This window comes from Rhinoderma darwinii, chromosome 9 (assembly GCF_050947455.1).
Source record: "Rhinoderma darwinii isolate aRhiDar2 chromosome 9, aRhiDar2.hap1, whole genome shotgun sequence".
NCBI lineage: Eukaryota > Metazoa > Chordata > Amphibia > Anura > Rhinodermatidae > Rhinoderma > Rhinoderma darwinii.
This window is the reverse complement of record NC_134695.1, coordinates 70,843,147-70,869,902: the sequence shown is the minus strand read 5'-3', so window position 1 is coordinate 70,869,902 and position 26,756 is coordinate 70,843,147. Positions and strand designations below refer to the sequence as shown.

At 43.1% G+C, this 26,756-nt stretch overlaps 1 protein-coding gene across 1 annotated transcript in view; it reads left to right on the top strand.

Annotated features, from left to right (window-relative positions):
• The window catches only part of GAS2 (growth arrest specific 2), a 58,005-nt gene that overhangs the window by 24,165 nt on the left and 7,084 nt on the right, over positions 1-26,756 (top strand). The window contains exons 4-7 of the mRNA XM_075837064.1: positions 1,679-1,820; positions 8,730-8,793; positions 11,475-11,622; positions 11,996-12,103. Of these exons, the coding sequence (XP_075693179.1) occupies positions 1,679-1,820; positions 8,730-8,793; positions 11,475-11,622; positions 11,996-12,103 (462 nt within the window). The remainder of the gene's footprint in view (positions 1-1,678; positions 1,821-8,729; positions 8,794-11,474; positions 11,623-11,995; positions 12,104-26,756) is intronic.

Here is a 26,756-nt window from a genome sequence, read left to right as displayed (position 1 = left end):
TATTATAGTAGTTATATTCCTGTATATAGGGGGTAGTATTATAGTAGTTATATTCTTGTATATAGGAGGCAGTATTATAGTAGTTATATTCTTGTATATAGGAGGCAGTATTATAGTAGTTATATTCTTGTATATAGGGGCAGTATTATAGTAGTTATATTCTCGTACATAGGGGCAGTATTATATTCTTGTATATAGGGGGTAGTATTATAGTAAGTCTCAGTACAGGTATTAACTTCTTGTATGGCCCTGTAAGGATTCTATAAGACTGTGTACATGATCTTCGCTTTCACACTGGACAGCAGACTTTGTTGCTTTGTAGATACAAAGGTTAGTGTCCAATCAGATACAGCAGGGCGTTCACTATGAGTTAATTAATCACGACTCGTCCGGTTTATTACTCTATTAAGTCACTGTTCTATTACGCTGCAAGCAAAGTGTTAAATAGTTTCCAACTAGACCCATTCAGCCAATTTATTTGAAAAAAGTAAACTATAAGTCGTTCTTTCTCTGATTTCACAACACCGGTGGAGCAGGGATCCCCCAGAGCTTAAAAGAAGTGAACTTGACAGGATGACTGCAGGATGACATCATGTGTTTTCCTCTCACTTTCACATCCTGCATTAAACCACATGCACGGCCATCAGCGAGACAAGATTGTGCAGGAACGGCGGCAGGGGAGCGATTTGCCTGATATTTGAGAGCGGGGCTATGGGCACCTCGGTTTCTAGATATTTTACACTATGTCAACACAATTCTCTCTCACCACATGGAAAGTTAATTATTCTGCTGGAATCTGCATTTATCAGGCTACGGTTTGGAAGATGTATTATAATTCTTTCTTAAAGATCTCTTATTAATGCAAATGATTGCAAAAGAGTGACAAATACAAGGTCTCATGTTTTAAAGGGAACCATTCACAAGGTCAAGTTTCCTTAAGGTGGCAGAATTTGTGGGCACAATTGGCCCTATTAAATGTCTTCCCTGAAGTGGCCAGCAAGGTGTCAATAGAAATACCTTCCTAGCTGTATTGATTTAAATTAAAACTTAATTAGGAGAAGTTAGCTACTTCCTCCCTCACTTGTTGAAGAAATTAAAGGGGTATTCCGGTTACAACAAGTTACCCCCTATCCGCACTGCCGCTCCATTCATTCTCTATGGGAGCACCAGAGATAGCCGAGTGCAGTGTTCGGCTTTTACCGGCGCTGCCATAGAGAATGAATGTACCGGCAGTGCGTATGAGCGACCTGCCGCTCAGTTCAAACGAGGAGTTCGGGAGTCCCCGTTCTCCTAGACCGCAGGGGTCCGAGCTGCCACCGATCAGCAAGTTACCCCTTACCCTACGGATAGGGGGTAACTTCTTGTCACCGGAATACCTCTTTAATAAAAAAAACTTTATAAATGAGGGTGAAGGTTCAGATCTGCTTGACATATCCCTGATGGATAAACATTTGATCAGTGACTTTAGATCATGTCTCATACTCTCTGCCAAGGAGGATATGAGGGGAGGGGATCATCTGTGTGACCTAGTGACAGAGAAAGAAGCCCAATGAGAGCTAATATGGCTAACAATGCTTACTGTCAGACAGCTACTTCCTGTCCCATGTCAACAATTCAATACATCATCAGGATATAACCAGGTAACTTTATTTATAAATTGACATGTTTGTTTCTGCAGGACCTGCCATCTAAAAGGATACCGTACCGTGCCAATGCCCCGTCTGGGTCCTTCTTTGCCAGAGACAATACAGCCAACTTCCTGTCCTGGTGCAGGAGTATTGGTGTTGGAGAGACATGTTTGTTTGAGTCGGAGGGACTAGGTAAGCAACAATCATTGATTAATTTTATATTATTATATTATGATAAGCTGCTGTGTGTTTTTGAAGGGATTATTAAGGTTTCGTGATAATATATTGCTGGGTGCACCTATGGTGCTAAGGCTTTTTTCAGTATAAGTTTACAACCTCAATATGTCCTTGGCGGCAACTTGTGGCAATCAGACGTATTTAAATTATGTAAGAATTCTTGCGATTGTCGCACAACTTTTTCCCTCATTGGAAAACATTGAGAACCCATGATTTTAACGAGTCACAGGAAAATTGCGTCATTACCCCAACTTTTGTGTGATCTTAATGTTTCCTTAGGGAATCCGTTTATTGTTCCGAATCTTGCAAGACTAGGGAAAAGGGTGAGCAGTTAAGAAAGCGAGGATTTGTAGAGTTGACCTGTAATTTGGTGGTCTATAGAGCGGACCTGTGCTCTGCTGGTCTATGGAGCTGACCTGTGCTTTGATGGTCTAGAGCGCTGACCTGTGTTTTGATGGTCTAGAGAGCTGACCTGTGCTCTTGTGGTCTATAAAGCTGACTTGTGGCTCTGGTGGTTTATAGAGTTGAGCTGTGCTTTGGTGGTCTATAGGGCTGATCAATGGATCTGTGTTCTGATGGTCTATAAAGCCAACCTGTGTATTAGTGGTCTATATAGTTGACCTGTGGAGCTGGGTTTTGATGGACCTGACCTCTACATCAGTGGTCTACGGAACTGACACATTGAGCTGTGATATGCGGATCTTACCTGTGGACCTGTTGTTCTGGTGGTTTATGAAGCTGTCCTGTGCAGTAATGGTCTACTGATTAGACCTGTGCCACTGTGCCATAATGGTCCATAAAGCTGTGCTGTGGTGGTCTATAGAACTATCCTGTACATTGCGGCCTATGGAGCTTATCTGTGGAACTGTGCCCTAATGATCTATGAAGAATCCCTTGTCTATAGAGCTGCGTTCTGGTGGTCTATGGAGCTGTGTTCTGGTGGTCTATGGAGCTGTATTTTGGTGGTCTATGGAGCTGTGTTTTGGTGGTCTATGGAGCTGTGTTTTGGTGGTCTATGGAGCTGTGTTTTGGTGGTCTATAGAGCTGTGTTTTGGTGGTCTATAGAGCTGTGTTCTGGTGGTCTTTAGAGCTGTGTTCTGGTGGTCTTTAGAGCTGACTTTTGGAGCGGTGTTCTAGTGGTCTACGGATCCATGTTCTGGTGGTCTATGGAGATGTTTTCTGGTGGTCTATGGAGATGTGTTCTGGTGGTCTATGGAGATGTGTTCTTGTGATCTATGGAGCGGACTTTTGGACTTGTTGACTATGGGTTTTACCTGTAAAGCTGTGCATCAGTTGGGGTGAGGAGCTGTGACCTTTTTTGCACTGCACAATAACCTGTAATTCCCCCATCTCCCCACAAAATCTTCACTACAAAGGATTCATTGATGTAGACCTTTTATCTACATATTTATAAAAAGATTCATTACTCCAGAAAATTTGATAATCTGGCATCCTTCCAATCCCTAGGCTGCCAGCTCGGAACTTTTACTGTACATCTATTTTGCTTTTCTTCTGAAGCTCCTTTATCAGGTCTCATCACATTATGAAGCACATGACGCCTTTCAGATTGACATATAAAGAACTGATATTTTCATCAGACGTTAGATAACGGGAGGCAGGATAAATGGGAGCAGTGTCTGTGTGGATGAAAAGGCTTCTATCCTTGCCTGGGCTGACACGAGATCCCTCCGCGCTGCATCCTCTTTCCACCCTCTTTGTGAAAGTGACTCCGAGTATCGCCTGGATGATCTGCTCCATTGTCTGAAGGCCTCTGAGGACTCTCCATGGAATAAGACTTCACTCTCGTCTCCGTATCTTGTCAGGCCTCAGAGACGCTGAATGGTGACAGTCCCACTTTCATCTGCACATTGAATACATCACAGAGTAGGGGATCCATTTACTGTCACTGTCACTTGTGACAAAGACTTTCTAGGTCTTAAAGAGTCATTACCATAAAATAAACTTTTCTACTGGAATAAGACATAATGTCCCTGGCTCGATTCTAAAGCCAATCCCTTCCCCCACCAGCCCTTTCCCTCTGTCCTAAAAATCCATTTTCCAGTAATAAGTACCAATGTCCATCTTGGCTGTCATGGTCCACGCTTGACCTGGTGACCTGTATCTATATGAACCACAAGCCCGTCCACAGTATAGTCAATGACACCCCCAGATTTCCACATCAGCATGAGAATTTGGCCCATCCCAGGACGGCAACAAGTAAAAATGGGACCATCATTGTCCTGTGCGCCATTCAATTTTACACTAGACCTTTCACTCTCACTCCCATCATCCACCTAACGGCTCCTCCCCTCTGAATGAAGCAGCTGCCATGCCTGAAACCCTGGCAGTATATGAGACTCTGCCTAGTAAAGGGCTGTAACAAAAAATTACTGAATCTTCTGTGACTTACTGGAAACCATCAACATGCTGCTGATAACAGATCTGTTATTTCTATCATGTGTCTCTTTTTAGTACATAATGGTGTCCTGCATATAGTTACAATGAGAACAGAATTAGGACCCTCCGTCACAGATCCGGTCATAAATGGCGGAAAGATAGTGCAGAAATCTGCACTATTTTTTTGTGTAAATGACGGACACCATGAATAAAAACTCGACAAAACAAATTAAAAGTCAATGGGTGCTGTCGGGCGGCGTTGGTGTTCATCATGACCGATGCGACACTTAACGCAACAGAAAAACTGAACAATAAATGCAGTTATGTACCCAGCCTAGTGATATCAGAGTTCCAGAAAAAAATATTATAAATGCATGTAAAAACAATCAGCATAACTGCTCTTCACCTCTGGACATGTTGGGCCCCGTAGTTGCTGCCTTGTCTGCTAATCTTTTAGTTACACCCATGGCCAACTATATTCGGGACTCTTATAGAGCTGTAACAATAAATTATCTGAACTGGAAACCATTAACATGCTGCTGGTGACGGATCTTTTATTTATTATGTATAACTATTTAGTACTGTGAATGCATAATAGTGATCTATATACAATTACAGCACAATTTTGTGGGTTTCCCTTTAAATATTAAGTGCTATAGAAAATGTGCACCTTTATTTTGTGACCATATCCCAGTGGATAAAAATATCATGTATGACAAAATTGATTTTGTTGCAGCACAAAAGTTTATCTGTGGCACAAAAGTGATTTGTAACACACAAATGCGTTAATATTTTTCTGAGGCAGAACTAAATTTATTGCGTACAAAATTAATTTGCTCAGCATGGCTGACAGCGATATATGGATCCGCTTGTGCACGAAGAGTAATTTATTTGAACAAAACTAATTTGTCTTTCACAAAAAGTTATTTTGTAGAATGACAAGCGATTAAGTGTAAATTACGTTCAATTACAAAGACAACATAATTCATATACAGATGGCTGAGGGCCGAGTCTCATTCATTCGCCTCAGAGCCGTCCACTTGTAATATCCCAACCATCCAGTCAGACATTTAGCAAAACATTTTGTTTAAAGGAGAAAGGTCATAACTTAGTAATGGATTAATCATTTGCATGGGGACAATTAATCATAAGTAGCGCAGCCCGTGAGTAGCTCAGCGCGCTGACAGCGCTCTAGACAACGGTCTGGCTATTCCACAAAATACATTATAAAATATTATAGATTTCAGATGCTCCACGTTCCATAGGAAATCGTACTCCGAGATTTACTGGATGTTGGCGGTGAGCCCAAAATACGTCTGGTGCTGAGCGAACATTGTTCTTATAGGGGTTCTCCACTTTGGACAATCACTACTTGTTAGAACTGCCGACAGTGGCGCCGAATTTCAGTGTGAACAAAGCCTAACGTGCACCGGTATTTTGCAATTTAATAAAAATAAAAATAATTAAAATCTGTCATAAATATGGCGCACATCACTTGTAATTTCATGAAACCCCATAGACTAAAAATACTAGCGATAATATTACACGGAATATTGATGTGGAGCCCGGGCTTTACTGCTTCCTCCCTGGTCCGGCCCGAGGAGTTTGGGGCAGTAGCAGAGAGAAGCGCTGGGAATGATGACATCAGTAGAATTCCAATATGGATGATGAGGGTTTTCTGTCCTGTATTGGCGACATCCCGGGGACACTGGATTATTAGATGAGATATTTGCTGCTGATTGATTAACCGTAATAATGAATTATTGATATTAATCTGTAAATCTTTTCCTTCTTATATCAGCTGACTAGATCGGCTCACGCCTCTGCTATGGTAGGAAATCATTGTGTTCACATACACGTACATCCAAGCTGTCATCATTCGCTTATCATCATCATTTATTAACGTCACTAGCACTGATACTTGGATACCTGCAAAAGTTTCACCCCCTAAGCCCCGTGCACACGAACGTGCTTTTGCGGCCGCAATTCCCCAGAAAATCCACGGGAGAATTGTGGCCCCATTCATTCCTATGGGGCCATGCACACGACCGTGGTCTCTACGGTCCGTGCTTGGCCCAGGAGCCTGGACCGCAGAAAGAACGGATAAGTCTTATTACGGCCGTGTTCTGCGGTCCAGGCTCATAGAAAATAATGGACGCGGCCATGTGCACATCCCGCGATTTGCGGGTTGCTCGCGGGTGATACTACGCTGCCGTCCGACCCGAAAATCACAGCCGTGCACATAGCTACGGTCGCGTGCATGGGGCCTTAATCATGTATAATGAAACATTCTGCCACTTTTAATATCATATGGGGGCGCATTTATCAAAACTGTCTAACAGTAAAATAGGCCTTGTTACCTGTAGCAACCAATCAGATCTCAGCTTTCATTTCTCAACCTGCTCTGGAAAAATGAAAGCTGTGTTGTGATTGGTTGCTATGGGCCTCATTTATCAAAAATGTCTAAAAGTAAACTGTCCTTGCTGTACATAGCAACCAATCAGAGCTCAGGTTTCAGTTTTCCAGAGCAGTTTATAAAATGAAAGCTGCGGTTTATTTGTTTTCTTGCTAAGAGATGACATTGTACCACAAGGATGAAAACCTGGGTCATCAGATCTCATTGTATCCCTCACGGATCAGCTCACATATGATTGTCTAAATTGGATTTAATTGTAACAATCTCTCTGCTGTGAGAAGTATTAGGTCTGTACAGGTTTTTTAGTCTCTGGATGTAAACAAGAATGTTTCCATTCACTGACAGCAAGCAAAAGTCTTAAAGACTGTTGCGAAATTGAAACACAATTTGGGCCTCATTTATCAAATCAGTAAAACTGGCCTTGTTGCCCATAGTAACCAGTCAGAGCTCAGCTTTCATTTCTCAACCTTCTCTGGAAAAATAAAAGCTGTGCTGTGATTGGTTGCTATGGGCCTCAATTATCAAAACTGTCTAAAAGTAAAACTGTCCTTGCTGACCATAGCAATAAATCAGAGCTCAGCTTTCAGTTTTCCAAAGCAGTTTAAGAAATGAAAGCTGAGCTCTGATTGGTTACTATGGACAACAAGGCCAGTTTTACTGATTTGATATATGAGGCCCAAATTATATTTCTATTTCTCACCATTTTTAAGACGTTTGCTTGTTGTCAGTGGATGAAAAACATTCTTGTTTACATCCAGTCACTAAAAACCTGTATAGACCTAATTTTTCTCACAGCTGAGAGTTTTACAATTGAATCCAGTCTAGACAATCCTCTGTGAGATGATCTGTGAGGGATCCAATGAGATCTGATGACCCAGGTTTTCATCCTTGTGGTACAAATGTCACCTGTCAGCAAGAAAATACATGGACGGCAGTAATAAAGACATGAATAATTGACACAAATGATCTCATAAACATCATGGCATCCATCGCTGCTAGCATCTGTAAAGTTCCCATCATTCACTGCAATCTGATTATAACTGTTATTGTTGCTATGGGTTACACTTGATGCAGAGACGTAGCGAGGCTTTCCTAGCCGTTGGCTGCCCGAGCCGTGCGTTTATATGACCAAGGCAAAGTGACTTGTTGGTGCCCATCCCCTTGTGCCCAGAACCCAGGGCAAATGCCCCGGTAGCCCCCCTAGCTACGTCCCTGATTTGCTGTGTTATATCCAACATGTTATAAATGAGCAGTTTCTCTTAAGTCTACGGCTACACCACAATTTGTAGTCGTGTGACATAAGAACGCAATGTCGCGCTACCACATCGCACCTAATGGTAGTGGTTGTGGTTGCTTTGCGATCCGCGAGTTGCCACGACACAACAGTGGGCAAAAATCAAAACCTGCTGGATTTCCACGCGACCACATTTACTAGGATTAGGTGCGATTGGCAGCGCAGCATTTGCAATCTTAATGTCGCCCGACCACAAATCACCGTATAGAATTAGCCTAAAGTGGTTGTCGCTGGGATATGGTATCAATGTCTGATCGGCGGGGGCTTCAACTGTTGTGACCACAGACAATCTCTAAAGCAAAATGGCGGTGGTGCTAGGAAAGCTTCATGCCGCTACTTCTCCAGGTACGTCAGCTCAGCGTTTTCTAAGGGCGGCGTTGTCGGTTCAATTTATTCAAGCACCAACCATGCAGCCTAGGGAAAAAGTAGAGGAGACACTTCATTCTAGACATTAGAAGTGGTTACAGGGGTGAGACCCCCTGACAAACAGACATTGGCCAGTGGATAATGTGTGCGCCGAGTCACCCACTTAAAGGGCAACTGTACATTATTAACATGTCGTATATGCCCCTTTAAGATGATAAAAAAAGAAAAACGCCAGTAAATATAAGAGTGTGTGCGCACGTAGTGTTTTCAGGCGTATTTCGGGGCGAAAAATCGGAAGCAGAACACCTCCAATCTTAAAGGGAAATACTCTGCAAATATCATTGTGCATTGCCTCTATTCACAAAGTGATTTGAATCTTTTTCTTCCCTAGTTCTACACAAGCAGCCCAGAGAAGTTTGCCTCTGCTTACTAGAGCTGGGGAGAATTGCAGTAAGGTAAGAGGATACATTCCAAAAATATTAACTTTTTTTTCCCTACATTTTTGACATATTTGACTTCTCAATTTTTTTTTCTTGTAATAATAATCCTGGTGAACCGCAGCCGCAATCAGCGCGGCCGGTAGTCCACATCTTGGAGGCAGATGTGAAAATGAGCGACAGAGATCCATTCATTCAGCTTTATTATATTAAAGGGTATTCAGACTTTTGCAATCATGTTTTTTATTGCACCAATGCATCTACAATAAAAATTAAGCAAATTTGTAAATTGGATCAAAAATCTACCATTTTGTGTCTTCAGCTCCTAGGCAGACCTATAGGTCTCTATGGTTTCATACTACAAACCACTATGTCCCTCTGACCCCTAACCTGCAGGAATTAAAAGTACAGATAAAAGGGAGTAACATGTAACTGCAGGATCAGACTACACGGGATTTGTTTGTAGTCTGTAGCCATGGTGACACATAGGCCTACATAGAAGCTTTATGCACAAAATGATAGAAGATTTTTTAACAAGGTTATTTGTAAAGTTGCATTTTTTGTTTTCAATGCACTGGAGCAAAGAAAAGATAAGTGGTGCAAAGGTCTACATACCCTTTAAATTCTCTAATTCTGCATCATTTTTTATAAACTGATCTTATAGGGAATCTTTGTGTTTGTTGTTATAGTTGTGGTATAAAAAAAACAAAAACACATTTTTGGTATTTGAAAGCCTAATGGTGAAGTTTCACAGCAGCGCCCTAGTATATACAGCGTTTGATATGCCTCTCTGTGTTCACTGCTAGAAAGCGCTACGGGGTTTGTATGAGTGCTACATGTAATGTAGTCTTCTGTCAATCACAGTAGGTCACCCCTAGTTTTGGAAGACAGCTGCACCTTAAAGGGGTTGTCCACTCTGTGAATTCTATGGAAGCCTATTAAAATCAAAAGGCACCATGTAATACTAAGGCTCTGTTCACACGCTTAACAAAAACCGTCTGAAAATACGGAACGGTTTTCAAGGGAAAACAGCTCCTGATTTTCAGACGTTTTTTGAGCAACTAGCGTTTTTCGAGGCGTTTTTACGGCCGTTTTTGGAGCTTTTTTCAATAGAGTCAATGAGAAAACGGCTCCAAAAACGTCCCAAGAAGTGTCCTGCACTTCTTTTGACGAGCCGTCATTTTACGCGCCATATATATTGACAGCGACGCATAAAATGACAGCTCGTCTGCACATAACATCGTAAGACCCATTGCAAGCAATGGGCAGATGTTTGCCGACGTATTGGAGCCGTCTTTTCAGGCGTAATTCGAGGCGTAAAACGCCTCCATTACATCTGAAAAGAGGTCGTGTGCACATACCCTTAAAGGTATCGTTCAGTTTAAAAAAAACATTTTCATACACCTTTAATAGGGAATTCTGGGTAATAGAGGGGGGTCCTCTGTTCAGGGTCCTCATCTCTTGGGCAGAGTGCAGAGTGGTTACATAGAGCGTCTCTCTCTCTGGAGGACATGTCCTGTCCTGTATTACACAGACAACCCATTGATCTGAATGGACACTGTGTGATACTTCATTTCTCCTGTGGTGGCGCTGCTTGGAAACTAGGCACTTACTGCTAAGTTTCCCCACCGATTACAGCTGATCGCTGGGAGTTCCAGCAGGGGGACACTTTGTGATCATCTTATTGTCAAAGGACTAGTCTAACAAGTAGGGATTGTCCAAAGTGGAAAACCCCCTTAATTTTCTTCCCAGGAGCACTCTCCTCTAGCCCCAGGATTATGTCTTCACTGGGGAAACATGTCAGCCAAAAAGTGAACATCCCCTTTAAGTGCTTATCTCCGATGCATACCAGTGCTAGCCATGTGCGGTTCCAGGATGTACCTTTGGTTCTGGTGGCGTTCGGTGGAGATTGTAGCCTGAACGGTGATTTTGGTGCGCAGGGTGCGTTACTTGACTGGCCTGTAATGTAGCAATTGATGGAAACATTCCCATTCCGTCTCATAATCTTTTATTTTACAGTCCGCAGATTGGCGGGAGGGTTGTGTGTAATATTCTGGTGATTTGGGCTGCAGACATAAGAGAGCTGTGTGTTCGCCGCCGCTTCTCTTATTTTATGGCTGGGGCTGTGTGCAGGTGTAGGTTCTCCGTCCTCTGGGAGTTGCATGATTTACGGCCTACAGGACCGGCCAGACAGACAGGAAGTCCAAGGAATCTTTATAGCCATTCCTTCCCAGCTCAGGGAATGTTTCATCAAAGCCGACGGCGCGGCCGGGTTCCCTCTACTCATAGGTTTCCATTGTTTTTGGCGTCCATAGCGCAGCGCTGTTCTTTGCAGGAAAAGCACAATCTCAGATGACAGTCCGACTAATAAGTGGCGGCCTGATCATTGCTGCGGCCATGTTATCCCAGATCTCCACTCATTGTTCCTTAGACCCGGGATTCTCCGTTTTTATAAGCCGAATGCCCCACTAGTCAAATACATTTTTTATTATTATTATTATCATTATTTATATTATTACTATTATTATTATTACTACCATTATTACTATTATTATTATCATTATTACTATTATTATTATCACTATTGTTATTATTATTTATATTATTACTACTATTATTATTATATATAGGTTACATTACTGATATAGTATCATATAATTCTAGGCTAATCATGTGACTCCCTTTCTTTGGATTGACAGATTTGGTGTGGAGCCCCCCGGATTGATAAAACTGGAAAAGGAGATTGAACAGGAAGAAACCCTTTCAACCCCCACCCCGTCACCGTCACCCTCCCCCACAAAGAACTCATCTGGAAAAAAGAGCGCTGGGAAGTTATTAGATGATGCAGTAAGTTATATGTATATACCGGAATTCATACTGTATACATTATTATTAATGCCCCAGGCTGTTGACAAAACCTTTCCCCTGTCATGAGATTGGTTGTCCCCCTAGCAAAAATCAAAGCAGAGCCCCCCCCCATCTCCTGCTAGTTCGGGTACAGTGGGTCCCATCAACTTGTTGTCTCGTTCCAACCCCAACACTTCCCATTCCTTGTATAAGAAAAAGGGGGACAGGACCAATTTTTGCAGAAGAGCAGCAGATGTATTGTATTTTTGCGACGGTATTGAGAAAATCGCTTTGAATAAAATCTGACGGCACATGTGGATTCAGCCTAAGTGGAGTTAAGCTTTAATAAGTTTGAACTATGTGTGTTTTTTAGGTTCAACATATCTCTGAAGACCCTCCTTGTAAATGTCCCAGTAAGTTCTGCGTGGAGCGTCTTTCTCAAGGACGGTACAAGGTTGGAGAGAAAATCCTATTCATAAGGGTAAAGTATTTTTATTCTATAACATCATTTGAAGTATATATTATATTAATTACATTCAGAGCAGATAAGACTAAAACAAAGCTACGCTTCTTTACTGCTGACTATTTATGCTCCCCTGGTGTCAGTATGCAGCTGGAAAGCAGCAACATTTATGTAATGCATCATAAGGTGCTGTCCAGCTGCATATGGGCTCTTCATGAAGACATGAACATTGTAGAAGCCCATAAAGCCAGGACCAGTGATTTTTTCAGTAACTTCCCCACTGATTTTCTCTGTATTAATTGCATTAAATGCATATTGGAATGCCGACAAGTTTTGGATTTTCACAGAATGGTGTCTCAGAGCTTGGTAGACTACCAAGATAGTCAAGATTTGCCCTAAATTAAAATATGCATTAAGAAGGTACAGAATAGGGCATATGGACAGGGGTTATCGTCATGAGACATCTCTGCAAAATTAACCATTAGGTGACCACCTCCAAAGCCCATCACTCAAAGCACCATGGCGTTGGTCGCCAAACTGTAACCAAGCTAGAGTGACGCAGGAAGAGTTGCGATGAGTTTAAGCCCCACAGCTATTCGCCGGTGACTTCCAGTAGTGCCAGGCTGTGGGGTAAATCTATACCCGCCCTACCACTAAATATGTAGACACGCCGCCGATGCTATAAATGACTCCTGAACGCTTGTTCATAAAGTGCAGAGTTTTGTTGGTATAAATGGTATAATCCAGCCAGAGCCGGTTATTAAGCAGATTTGGACGCGCTCCAGCCACTGTATAAATAAAGTTACTGCGCGTGCCTTCTGTATGAGGGAGCCAAGTCCTGTAGGACCAACGGAGGACTGACAGCGCGTTACTGCAGACATAACTACATGCCACAAATATAGGGTAACCTTAATGGGATCTATGAGACAATTGCAAACAAAGCAATTACCGAGAAAAAAGGAGGAGCATGACACAGAGTCTCTCTTTGATATTCATTTAATCACTGACATGCTCCGCCCCATCAGGCCACGTACAAAGCATTACACAGCGTATCCGTTTTTCCTGGAGTGTGCCTTTAAGAGTCAAGCAATTCTTATAATAGAGCAGGAAATCCACTGGACAATAAATTTTGTCCGTCACGCTCTTTTTGTTCTGCCGTTGTCTATAAGGATCTGTTTATACTTTTGGACATTCCCTTTTTATTGGAAGGTTCCCCTGATAAACTGATCTATAGATGTCCTGCTGCTGGGACCCCTGTGATCGTCTGTAATCTGCAAGATAATCCAGCAACAAGTGTTCAATTCCCCTACAGCGCCACCACAGGCAAAATGTAGCATTACACAATTCTTGTATCAGTATTTTAGTTTTAAACCTTTAAAATACATTAACCAGCAGGTGGCGATAAGGAGCTCAAGAGTAAGCTCCTCCCACAGTAAAGAGAACGTGAAACTGGTGCTCTGTCCTGCGGCATGATGGGAGTGATATTCAGAATAAAATAAAAGAGTTAAGCAGAATTTATTTGATAAAATTTCTTTACGGGGATGTAGAAACATATAATGTCCAAGTGAAGTTAATATTAATAGTAACCGGAGCTGCCCTTTAAAAACCGGGACTTCGCCAATACTATAGTTATATTATAATTGACGATTCTGCGCATCTTGTGCCTCGTGCCTCAGAAATATTACAATTTCCTGAGCCAAATATTGTACCGAAACAGCAGCTCCAGTGATCACAGGGACAGGTCCCCTTTAAATGTGAGCAGCCCATAATAATAATTCAGGTTCTTCCATTATGTAAATGGCGGCGCAGGATCGTCACTGAAGCATTAGTCAGATATTACATTGAAGCCGGTGGGAAAAAAAAAAAAAATCTCTTTCATTGTGAGAACAAACGATTTTAAAGATGTTTTCCCCTTTTAATTATTCAATACGAGGAGCCGGGCTTTGATCTGGGAAGTCATATTGTATACAATGTGGAAGTCGAATATTGATCGGCGGCTCGGTTGCGGCGGATCCAGGAGATCGACTATGTCTTAAGGGGTGACTTTTAACTCTAACTCAACTTGAGAGATGGGGGGGCATCGTTCTGTTGCCATGGTAACGCGGCCGGGATATTTCTTTAGGGATTTGTAGGAAGCAGAGGCATTAAGCATGAGTGATGTATTGATGTCCGCTCGCTGCATTCACACATTATAAACTATTACACACCCGGGGGCTGCGTCACGCGGCCAACAATGTTCACAGCATTACCCAGTTATCCTATTGAGGAGGGGGCCTTAATATTCAGAGTTATCCTACATGGGTGACAACCAGTGATAGTAGTCGTTACATAGAGGTATCACCCAGCTTTCCACAGACCCTGAATGGCAAATACATCTGCAGTGTCAGAGCACATTCACACGTGGCGGAATTGACGTTGAATTCCGCTGTGGACAGTCCGCGGTGGAAATCTGCAGCAGCCGTTTCTTTCATAGGTTTCTATACATTTTTAGGAAACTTAAGTCAGACGTGGCGGAAAATAACTGTGCGGAATTTAGGCTGCGGCGCAGAATTTCCCCTCCGCGGCAGCTCATTATATTACGGAGAAGAAGCGGATTTGCAATGCAAAAACTGAAATCTGTGGCAAGTCCGCTGTGATATCTGCAACGTCTGAATTACCTGTCAAATTTGAAAATGTTTTGCAAATTCGCAACGAATCTGCAGAAACATTTTCAGCAGAAAAATTCTGCCACGTCTGAACATGCCCTAAGGGTGAGTTCACACGTAGCGTAAATACTGCGGATTTTGTTGCGGAAAATCGGCAGCATGATACAGTAGCAGCAAAGTGGATGAGATTAAAACCAATCTCATCCAAGCTGTATAAACGATAAGCGGAAAATATGCTCAGAAATTGACCTGCGTTTTTTTAATCCGCAGCACGCCAATTGTATTTGCGTAAATGCTGCTTATTTGTTGCGTGATCTCCCAATGGAGTTCAATGGGGAGGTTGCGTTTTTTTGCAGCAGAAAAGCAGCGATTCCGCTGAAAAGAACGCAACTCGGAAAAAAATAAAAACCGTATACTTACCCAGAATTCTGTGTTTCTTCGTCCAGGCTGGCCTCGCGGGAGGACGTTTCAACCCATGTGACCGCTGCAGCCAATCACAGGCTGCAGCGGTCACATGGGATGAGACGCGTCATCCAAGGATTGAGGAACATCAGGACGTCGGAGAGACGCGTCGCCATTCTAAGGGCTCGTCTGCAGCAGAATACAGTAGCAGCAAAGTGGATGAGATTCAACAAATCTCATCCACACGCTGCGTAAAAATTCTGACCAGAAATTCACCTGCGGTTCGTATTTTTCGGATCGCGTCATGTCAATTTCTGCGTTTTTCAGAGGAGATGTCTCCATTTCCCAACATTGAGAAAAACGCAACAAAATACGCACCATTTTCTGCATTGAAAACCGCAGGAAATGGTGCATTTTTTCCACAGCGGAATCTCTGCTACTTTCAACGGAATTGCTGCAGAAATTTTCTGCAGCAATTCCGTTGTGTGTGGACGAGCTCGAAGTATCTATTTCTTTTTTCTGTGCAGTTTTCCGCAGCGGACATTCTGGGCAAAAAACGTCACAAGTTGGATTTCCCTGCAGCGCACAGGACGGATGCGCTGTGTGCTCTGATGCAGCGTATCCGCCCTGTGTGAACATAGCCTTATGCTGAATTAAAGGGGTAGATATTTATGGTGTATAAATCTGCAGCATGTTACTTGCCATAGATATGATTGCTGTGGCCCTAACCGTTATTTGACGGCCTCTATCTCCCCCGACTGCCCCATGAAAACCACGCCTGTTCAGCTTAACAAGCGTGTGCGTTATTTTAATACAGTAAGTGGGATAAGTGGCTGTCAGGCACATCTGGCGCCGCTTATCTTGCAGAAATCCTATTATTGAACAAGTAAGAATCCAACCTGCTCAATCATTGTTCCTCCAACAGGAAACATCAGGGGACCGTCAGGCTGAACCTATAAACTTTAGTTTGTCGGACAATCCTGCCAAAAAAAACAGGGAGCCCCCGGCAATATTGTAATGTCTAAAGCCGGAATTACATCCCCCCCCCCCCCCCCCCCCCCGCTGCTTCTAGTTCACTGCTCTGCATGTACAAGTGTCAGTCTTCACTGCAGTCGTGCCATTCTATTAATGTGCTTAGAATCAATAGTCCTATACGATCGACACAGTCCTATACGATCGACACAGACACGGGAGTGTCAGCAAACTATGAGAACAGGAGAGAGATTAGAGCTGCTCACAGGAGCAATTGTAGCAAACCCTCAGCTGTGAGAAGTGGTCTGTATGGGTTTTTCATCTTCTGAATGTATGTTCCCATTCACTGAGAGAAAGCAAAGAATTTGAAAATAATGAGGAATTGAAGCACAAAATATATTAGAAAGCTGCAGAAATGATAGATAGATAGATAGATAGATAGATATGAGATAGATAGATAGATAGATAGATAGATAGATAGATAGATAGATAGATAGATAGATAGATAGATAGATAGATAGATATGAGATAGATAGATAGATAGATAGATAGATAGATAGATAGATAGATAGATAGATAGATAGATAGATAGATAGATAGGATAGATAATGAGATAGGGGTTTAGTATTGGTGTAGCATTAGATGGGATTAAAAAAAAAGAAACATTGACCCCGTGATTCATCTCCTGCCCTGATAGTTTGCTACAATGTATCAGTGCAGGTAAAATGTATCAATTTCAGGTTCAGACTGTTTTGCTCACAGAGGATTGCCTGGACTGGATACAATTGTAACAAACCTTTAGTTGTAAGAAATATTAGGTCTGTACAGGCTTTTAGCCTTTGAATGTCCCCCATTCACTGAAAGCAAGCAGAAATCATGAAACTTTTCATTATACTGTGAAATTTCTTTAACCGGCATCCAATAATCCGGCACCTCTTTATATAACAGAACTGATTTGCACAAGACCTCGAGTTATTAATAATCCTTAAAAACAAATTTATAGCAGTAACTTTTTTCTTTTGAGATTCCTTCCTGAAGTGTTTCGTCCGATAATCCGGATTATTTGATAATCCGGCACCTATCAAGTCCCATTGTTGTGGATCCAAAACTTGAATGAATCCCATCTATTTCTACATGAGACGAGCGACATTGTTTGGCCGCGAGTCACAGTACAATAATGTTGCGCACGACCGCAATGGGGGAATAAATTGTACGGTAATCGCAAGAATTACGACATGTTGGGAATTATTGCAACTGTCGCAAGTCTGTCGCAACTTTTTCCGTTATTTTACCGCGACTCATGTATGGCCAGTCTGAAGGATGCCGTAAATTCCATAATATCGCAGCAGTCCTGGAGGATTCCGGTTATTAGAGAAATAAATCAGATTTTCGCACATTGATGGATTTCTGACACAATTTGGTCTGAGTTCAGCGACGCAGGGAGCGCTGCGGCCAATGTCTATATAACGTGTGATCTGCGGCGGACGGTCCTGTAATGAGATTACGATGCGTCCCGCCCGGCGCCGCGCTCAATTACCCTGTAATCTCGGCTGAGTGTTCTCCACCACGTCGGCAGCATTTCCCTGATGTGACATTTTGTTATTAAGTGTCGCCGGGTTACAATTTGCAATATCGCTCGCTCATTCATCACAATTGTTTCAGGAAAGCGGATTGGTGTCTGCGGCCTCTTCCAGATAAGTGATTACAGGATAAGACGCTGAATAGAAGGGGAGTTGTGCTGATCCTGTAGATAGGAGTCTCCGCGCTGTTGATAAAATACGACACGATCCGTCGGGGACGTCGTCAATCTGAGCGAGACAAATAAATCCCCCCGTTTATGATGCGCTTATCCCGAAACAGACGTCAAGTGACAAATGGCTGATACAGAGCGACTTCCATCACATCACGCAGATCACTGATCCCACTGCGGACAGGACGCTGCCATGATGAGTGACAGCTCCGTACAGCAGCCTTTCATTTAAAGGGGCGGCCCACTCATTTACTTGGGATACAAAGTAATGTCATTATATTGCTGGGAGTGGAATGAAGCTGCAGAGATAATATGGCCGGGTGGTGCTCCTGGACTGCGTCATCCTTCAGCTTTTACATTGTGGCTTCATTACCTATGACCTGTACAGATGTCCCGAGGAGACAAAACAACCTCCTTCTGGGGCAATCGGGCATCGGCGGGGGTCGAGAAACTACATTCAAGCCTAATTTTTCAGACTTTTTGTTGTACGTGAGATCCCCCATCTCCATCATCATTGAACTGCCACATCTCTCCTATGTCCTTCCTGCAAAGCGACGGCCAAACTGTGGCTGAACATAAGGAAGCGAAAGAGTCTTGTGTCAGTGTGCCAGCCAATTGGGCATGCTTGGTGTACAGAAGTGCCCAGGGGGGCATCCATAAACCGTCCTTATGCCGTCCATAAGCCATCATGGGTTGCTGGGCAATCTCCCGCTCAGGTACCGGCTTAGGAAATAGAGTATTAACGTGTATCGCTTTTCTGGCTATGCAGGTGTCTGATTATGTAGCCGGAAGTAGACGTAGTGGAGAACCCCTTGAAGTAAAACACCCCAAATTAACCCCTGAACAGACAAGCGTTTCAATGAAACGCTCATCCTGAGAAACATTTAAAGGGGTATTTCTGTTTCAGCATAATAAAAAGTTATGCAATTTTCCAATATACTTTCTGTATCAATTTCTCATGGTTTTCAAGATCTCTGCTTGCTGTCATTCAGTAGGAATTTTCATTGTTTACTTTCCCAGGGGATAAAAATCTGTTCTGGCCATGTGATGAACACCAGGGTGTAAGGCTCGTTACCAGACAGAACTCTGACAACTGTACCGTAAAACAGCAGCAGCGCAAATATCTCTCCTGTTCTGAAAGTTTGTTACAATGTATCAGCGCAGATAAAATGTTGAGGCCGAGCTGTCGATCTCACAGAGGATTGTCTAGACTGGATAAAAATTGTATCAATCGCTTAGCTGGGAGAAGTATTAGGTCTGGATGAGTTTTCAGCCTCTGGATGTAAACAATAATTTTTCCATACACTGACAGCAATCAGAGATCTTGAAATGTGTAAAGAATTAAAAACCAAAGTATATTAAAAATCTGCAGAACTGGTACTTGTTTCTATAACAAAACTGTAATATAATGTGACATTTCCCAAGACTTTAAATTATTAATAAATGTTATTCTTTGTATAATATAAAGTTCTACTATTTTCCTTTATTACTTTCTGTATCGGTTTATCACAGGTTTCAAGATCTCTGCTTGCTGTGCGTCAATGAGTGAATCTTCATTGTTTGCTTCCGGTGCATAACAATCTCTCCTGATCATGTAATGGACACACAGGTGAACGGCTCGTTACAAGACACAGCTCTGATACACATACTGTAACTGTAACAAGCCGTGCACCTGCGTGTCATCACATGATCAGGAGAGATTGTTATGCACCGGTAGTAAACAATGAAGATTCCTATTTAATGACAGCAAGCAGAGATCTTGAAAACTATGAAAATCGTATCACTTTTCATTACACAAGTAATACAATGTATTTACTAAAACCGGAATACCCCTTCAAGATTTCCTAACCAAAAAAGCAGATCCCCGTCAGTCAGAAATGACGGGATTGTATTAATATCAGTACTAATTGTCGACTGTTTTCAGATGAATTTATGGCAAGCTGTAGCTTTAGGGGCCAAACAAGTCAAACAAAAGGTGTGAAGGTAGAAAACAAGAAGTAACAGCCAAAACTTACACTTCCTTTGTCTGCAGAATGGATTTGTGAGTTCTTGGTGCAAACCTGCCACCTACTGGTGTAATGTGGAAGTGTGCCAGTGATCAAAGCACTGGAAACATGGCCGACACGGCTTTATTTTCCTTTATTAGGCATGAAAATGGGGAGAATTATTTTGGTTTTTTTTCTATAAATGTTGCAACATATTCGCTGCGGAGATGCTTTATTCATATCCACATTGCGGCAATCAATATCGTATGCAATATAAGTTTCAACTCTAGGGGTACGGTCTCATATAGCAGTCGTCGAGCGACTAAGGGTATGTGCACACACACTAATTACGTCCGTAATTGACGGACGTATTTCGGCCGCAAGTAGTGGACCGAACACAGTGCAGGGAGCCGGGCTCCTAGCATCATACTTATGTACGATGCTAGGAGTCCCTGCCTCTCCGTGGAACTACTGTCCCGTACTGAAAACATGATTACAGTACGGGACAGTTGTCCTGCAGCGAGGCAGGGACTCCTAGCATCGTACATAAGTATGATGCTAGGAGCCCGGCTCCCTGCACTGTGTTCGGTCCACTACTTGCGGCCGAAATACGTCCGTCAATTACGGACGTAATTAGTGTGTGTGCACATACCCTTAGATGTGACCGCTGTACGGCTGAGAACGAGTAAAACTGCGGTTTACCTGCAAAACCGCACGACCATTAAAGGGATATTCCCAAGTTAAGTCAGATTTTTTTTCAAATGCATCTTAAACCTAAATAAAATTCTAAATCTAGTGCTAACATTTTAAAAAAATTCCTTCCCCAACTACCTTTTTATCCAATTTGATAACTCAGCTAGTGCTGGGAATCTTTTATAAAAGGGGGCGCGAGCGACACAACGTCAATCAAGCCGCTCTGCACTGTGCGCGCCCCCCACGTTGTAGATAATCTAGTTCTAGCAGGATCGGGAGAACGATCGTCTCAAAATGTGTGAACACCTGTAACAACTCCACTCACGGCACCACCGCCCCCCCCCCTCACGATCAGCTCCTTACACCCCCTCCCTACAACGCCCCCTCACAGCACCAACGCCCCCCCTCTCGATAAGCTGCATCCCCCCCCCCCTTGCGGCAACACGTCCCACCCCACCTGTGTGAACACCTGTAACAACTGGAGGGGACCACTGATGCATCCGCCCGCGAGGTGGCCGGGCCGGCATCTAATGCACATGCGCGTATAAGCGCGTCCACGACAACACTGACATCCTCTCCTAGGGACGGAGCGGATATCATTACGCAAGCGCGGCCACCGCTAAAGGAAATCAGATCCCTAGGCAACGAGCAATAAATAAAGAGGGGCTGTCAGTAGGATGGAGCCAGGAGATCTCGCAAAGTACTGAGTTTAAAAAAAGAAGGTATTTACAAAAATGTCTAATTTTATATTGTTAGGCTTTATAGGTGAATTTATCAAGATGGGAATGCCCCCTTAATAATCAATTTGAAAATCGCACCAAAAAGCATGTTGGCGCGGTTTTCAGCCACACTGCGGGCGCGTCTCAGCTGCCTGGTGGCTGCTATGTCATACTGCACCATCATTCATCAAGTCTAGAAGGAATCAACACTTTTCTAACAGTACGTGCATCGGAGAGTATCCCGTATTCAGAGGTTGGGAAGGGTGGGCAAGAAAAATAATTGGGCAACCCTTTAGGCAAGGCCTAGACGGCGACCTTGGTAGTGAGTCCAAAGACCGCTGTGTCGCCCCTCGTACATCGCAGTCATATAAGTGAATGTGGTCACGTTGCATTACTTGCCTCATTGCGATGTACGTAGGACGACACCGCGATCTATGCATGCGTGACCCATGTCGTGCCCAAAGGCAGCACTAGCCTTAAAGGGGTATTCAAGTTTCAGTAAATAAAGGTTATTCTTTGTATGATATAAAGTTATACAATTTCCAATATACTTTCTGTATCAATGTTTACTGTTTCAAGATCTCTGCTTGCTGGCATTGATTACGAACCTTCAATTTTACTTCTAAGGGCTAAAAAAAATCTGTCCTGGTCACGTGATGGCTCGCTACAGTACCGTTATCCAAGCACTTGCGTATCCATCACATGACTAGGACAGATTTGTATCCCCCGGGAGTAAACAATGAATGACAGCAAGCAGAGATCTTGAAAACTGAAACATTTATACACTAAGAATATTGCAAAATTTCATTTATTTGCTGAAACCCGAAAACTCCTTTTAATATAATTGAGATATAAAGAAAGTGGTGGTCACTTCACTTCCACGAAGATTGACCAGAAATGGGGTGGTCAATTTCCATCGAGAACTGGGAATGGGGTCCTATGATTGTTGACATTGTGGGGTCTGCCCACTGTAATAACCCTAAAATCCTGGAATGCCCCTTTAAATTCCTTCATTGTTTATAACTCCTATGACTGAATAGCCTGCACCGTCCTCCCCCACTCATCATAATCCTATTTGTACGGACATTAAATATTTACAGGGTCAGGTCACCCCTATGGTCCCTCCGGCTACTTTCCCCTTTCCTTTAGACGCCAGTTAATAAATCTGCAGAACGTCGACCGAACATTTCTCAGTTTACATTGGACGTGAAGCCCTTGAAGATTTGGTAAGAATTTCCATCATACAAAAATAAGGTCTGCATTGCTCCTGAAATTATGGCCATCAGGGGGCGCAAAGCCTGTTATATTCCTATCATTACATGCAATAAAGAGCAGCTTTTTATAGGATATAAATATTGGAAAATTACTTTTATTTTCTGGGCTTTATATTGTTACCTATAGAGTTGAGTGTTAAGAACAGGAACATAGGAAGCGTACATTTATATATCATGTGGTAGCTTACAGTTTTTTGTCACGATGGCCACTATTTCCTTGAAATTAGATGTATCACCCCATCTTGTCTGAGTTGTTAACAGCAGTTTCAGAGATTTGCTTTACAGCAGGCACCTGGATATAGGAAACCTCGGTCAGAAAACAGCTATGGGAGAGTGTAGTGGGCATGCTCTGCGAGATGTGCACTGGTCACTGTGCAGGGAGGGGGAGGAGGGGCTGTCCACACTTATTATCCATGGTGGGATCCCGTGTTATATGCCCCCAGCTGTATAATAGAGGCGTTACCTTTCATTGTAACCCCACCCTCTGATGATAATGAGATGGCTGCTGACCCGCCCACAGTGTACACAGCACAAGCTGAAAAGTGACAAGAAGTGTTAGCCTATTGTGAGGGCTCAGCGATCAGTGTGAAAACTGCAATATTTCATATAATGACATGGAAAATAAAAATAAAAAAACATTTCCTTTAAAGGGGTAGGACAGGATTATAAAAACATTGCTGCTTTCTTCCAAAAACTGTGCCACGCCTGTCCGAGTTGGGTCTGGAATTGCAGCTTAGCTGAAGTGAATGGGAGTGATCTGCAATACCTCACACAACCTGTGGACAGGTGGGGCGCTATTTTTGGTATGTTTTCCCCTTCCTGCATAACCCTTTTAAATTGCAATTGTCCAGAGCTGTTCCTATAGAGTCAAGGAAGCAACACTGCATGAAAAACAAGTGCAAAAAATCTGAACCTTAGGCTTTATGTGCTGTTGATGGATCCTGGTGATCTTGTCAGAAGGAAACCGCAGTCCATATCTATAGATGCAATCAATGAACCCTGGCCAAATGACCGCTGGGGAAACAAGTCTTCACACAAGTGGAAAGTCAGAGACCTTATCGTTTCAAATCATTCTTGTAATTAGATAAAAGTTAAAATAATGTGCCCCCTGTCAAAGCACGCTCAAGATTATCATTGGATTAGGAGTGGAGATAACAGGACGAACTGACATCTGTATATTGTTCATAGGATTATCACAGCAGGGAACGTTCTACAAGAAATCTTCCGAGATACTTGACTATATGAAGCTTTCAGCACCGGTAGGATATCGATCTTAAAGGGGTATTCCTCTCTCATAAAGCCATGGCAAATCCCTAGGCTATGCAATCACTTTCTGATCAGTGGGGATCAGACCTCTGTGATCGCCACATTCCTGAGAAAGGAGGGGCTAATCCAGGGCTGTGGCCCCTTTACTGTTTTTCCTTGCACAGTGGCGCCCCCTGCACCGCAGACATTGAGGAGAACTCAAAGGGACATTAACATTGTACTGAATATGTGTCCTAAATTTAGGAATAAATCGTAGAGATTGTGTTACAATTATTTCTGTGCTAGACAATCCTCTGTAAGCGTCTGGACTCCAGACTGAGACTCCAGACTGATACATTGCAGCTGCACTGATACATTGTAGCAAACTATCATGGCAGGAGTGGGATTTGTACTGCAGATGTGTTTAGCAGGATTGCTTAGACTGGATACAATTGGAACACACCATCAGCTGTGAGAAGTATATTATGTATGTACAGGTTTTCAGCCTCTGGATGTAAACATAGATGTTTAAATTCACTAACAGCAAGCGGAGATCTTGAAAATGGTGAGAAATTGAAATACAAAGCATATTAGAAAGTTGAAGAATTTTTCATTTTTATTTATATAAAACTGGAAAACCTCTTTACCTCCAGTCAATCCTTAGTTTTGAGTATTTTGGTGTGTGTGGGGGGGGGGGAGGGGGTACCTTAAAAGCACGTCAGCGGGTTTGTCTACAATGTGGCAGTGCCTTTACTTCCCACAGATCCAATACCCGGCTCTATATGACATTGACAGCCCATGCAAAATACATGCGGGATAATCAGATGTTCTGTTAGAGAAGGTCGGCTGGTGGATGATGGGATTTCTTCAGCGGGATCACTCTCTATAATTGTTCTTAAGCTCCCACATGAATTCCAGCACAGAGCCGCAGGCTTTAATATACTTCTCATAAATTGTGAAAATGTAATAGAGGTTTCCTGCTATATGACATCAGATGGGGGGGCCGCACGGCGCATTTCACTATAATAGATCATAGTAGCAAAGAATAAACAACCATAGAAACCTTTATATAGCGGCAACGTATTCTGCAGCGCTGTACCGTCAGGAGTAGTAGGAAATATACAACTAAACATTAAAGGGGTTGTCCAGGGTCGGGGTTGTACTTTATACTGATGACCTATCCACAGGATAGGTCATCAGTATATGATCGGTGGGGGTCCGACACCCGGACCCCGCACCAATCAGCTGTTCCGGCTGTCTCCAGGCGCCGTAACCTATGCAGGGCTCGTGGCGGAAGCAACCACTGTATAGCGGCCGTGCTGCAGCTCTGCTCCTATGCAAGTAATAGAGCTGCAGTAACCCAGCACGACTGCTATACAGTGGTCGGAGCCTTTTGCTTCCCGCACCAATCCCTGTGTTGCTTCCTGCGCTCTGAGGCAGCCGGAACAGCTGATCAGTGCCTAGTATAAACAGCAGAGCAGGGAGCCAGCTCCCTGCTGTGCCATAGTGTTTAATTGTATATGCATCCTAAGGACGCAGATAAAATTTATGGTGGCAGTTGCCCGGTCCCTGGATGCTAGCGACGCCACCCGGAATGAGCGGGCCCGCGATTATGTGTCGCAACGCTATGGCTGCTACAGCGGTAGTTACGCCACTGGTAGGTGGGGACTCTGTTAGAAATTTTGCATGGTGACCCAGAAGATTCAAGTTACACCTCTGCCCCATAAGGTCCTATAGGGTGCTATGTTCGGTCAGGGGGTCAGGGCCTCATGTCCATAATACAGATGCCAAATGCGGCCATACTATAGCTGTGTGTAACCTGCCTAAAGGGGATCCCTGCACAGGACTGTATTATGGATCCATGGAATGCTGCACATAGATTGCTACATTTACCGATTTTTATTAACTATTTTAATTTTATTCAGTATATACATCTCCAGCAGTACAACAGAGCGGTCATTCAGTCCTCATAACCCTGCCCTTTGCCGATAAGATATAGAACTCTTTCTGATAACATTCAGTCTTTACAGCACAGCTAAAAAGTGAGATGTACGATACAGGAAGTGTCAGCCTGTTAAGTGTCCTCTAGTGGCCAGTGTGAACACTGCAATATTTCACATTGTTTTTTTTTAAAATTTCTTGCATGGTGATGTTATTAGGTCACTATATGACTATAATTGCTGGTTGTATTTATAATAGATCAAATTATATAAGGGGGTGCAACACATGGCTATGGGGAAAAAATGTGAATGCCAGCAAGCCGACCTATACACCCAGAGGGGTGGCTGGTGGATCATAGGTGCTGGGTGCCAGGAGGGTGCCAACAAGCCACTTTGCCTTGGCCAGGATATTTGGATGCAGAGTTAGGGCAACCAAAGGAGTCTTTGTCCCAAGTGAAGGAAAGCAATGACCCACCCCCCCCCCCTCCACCTGTGAACCCGGGCATCATGGGAGTTTCACAATGACGCTTTACCCCACAGTTTATAATGCTGCGCAGCGTGGAAGGAGCCATCATGGTTATTCTCGGTTTTCGCTCTCTCATTTAAGCCCCTTTATTTTATAAATTCAAAAACCCTCTCGATTTTTTCTTTTTTAATAAAAACTGCGGCAAATAGAATCTTTGGGCAGCAGAGAAAACACGCCACAGGATTACAAATTGTTCTGCCTGCGTTTTATACTCATAAATAATCTACAAGTCTTCGGCCGACCCTCAGTTGTCATGGAAACCACTTCATCCTGAAGGCTACGTGCAGCGAGGCTGAACAGGCGCGCCCGCTGAGATTTCCTGCACTCGGATCCGCCGACTAAAAAGCTAACGCGGCGCTCGATTAGATGCAGGTTTTCTATTAATTAAACCCAATGATACAAATAGATTTCTAAAGCTCATGTGAACTATGACAAGGGCGAAAGGTTATATATATTATACAGTGACGAGTCTGTCTATTATCTATCTATCTATCTATCTATCTATCTATCTATCTCATAT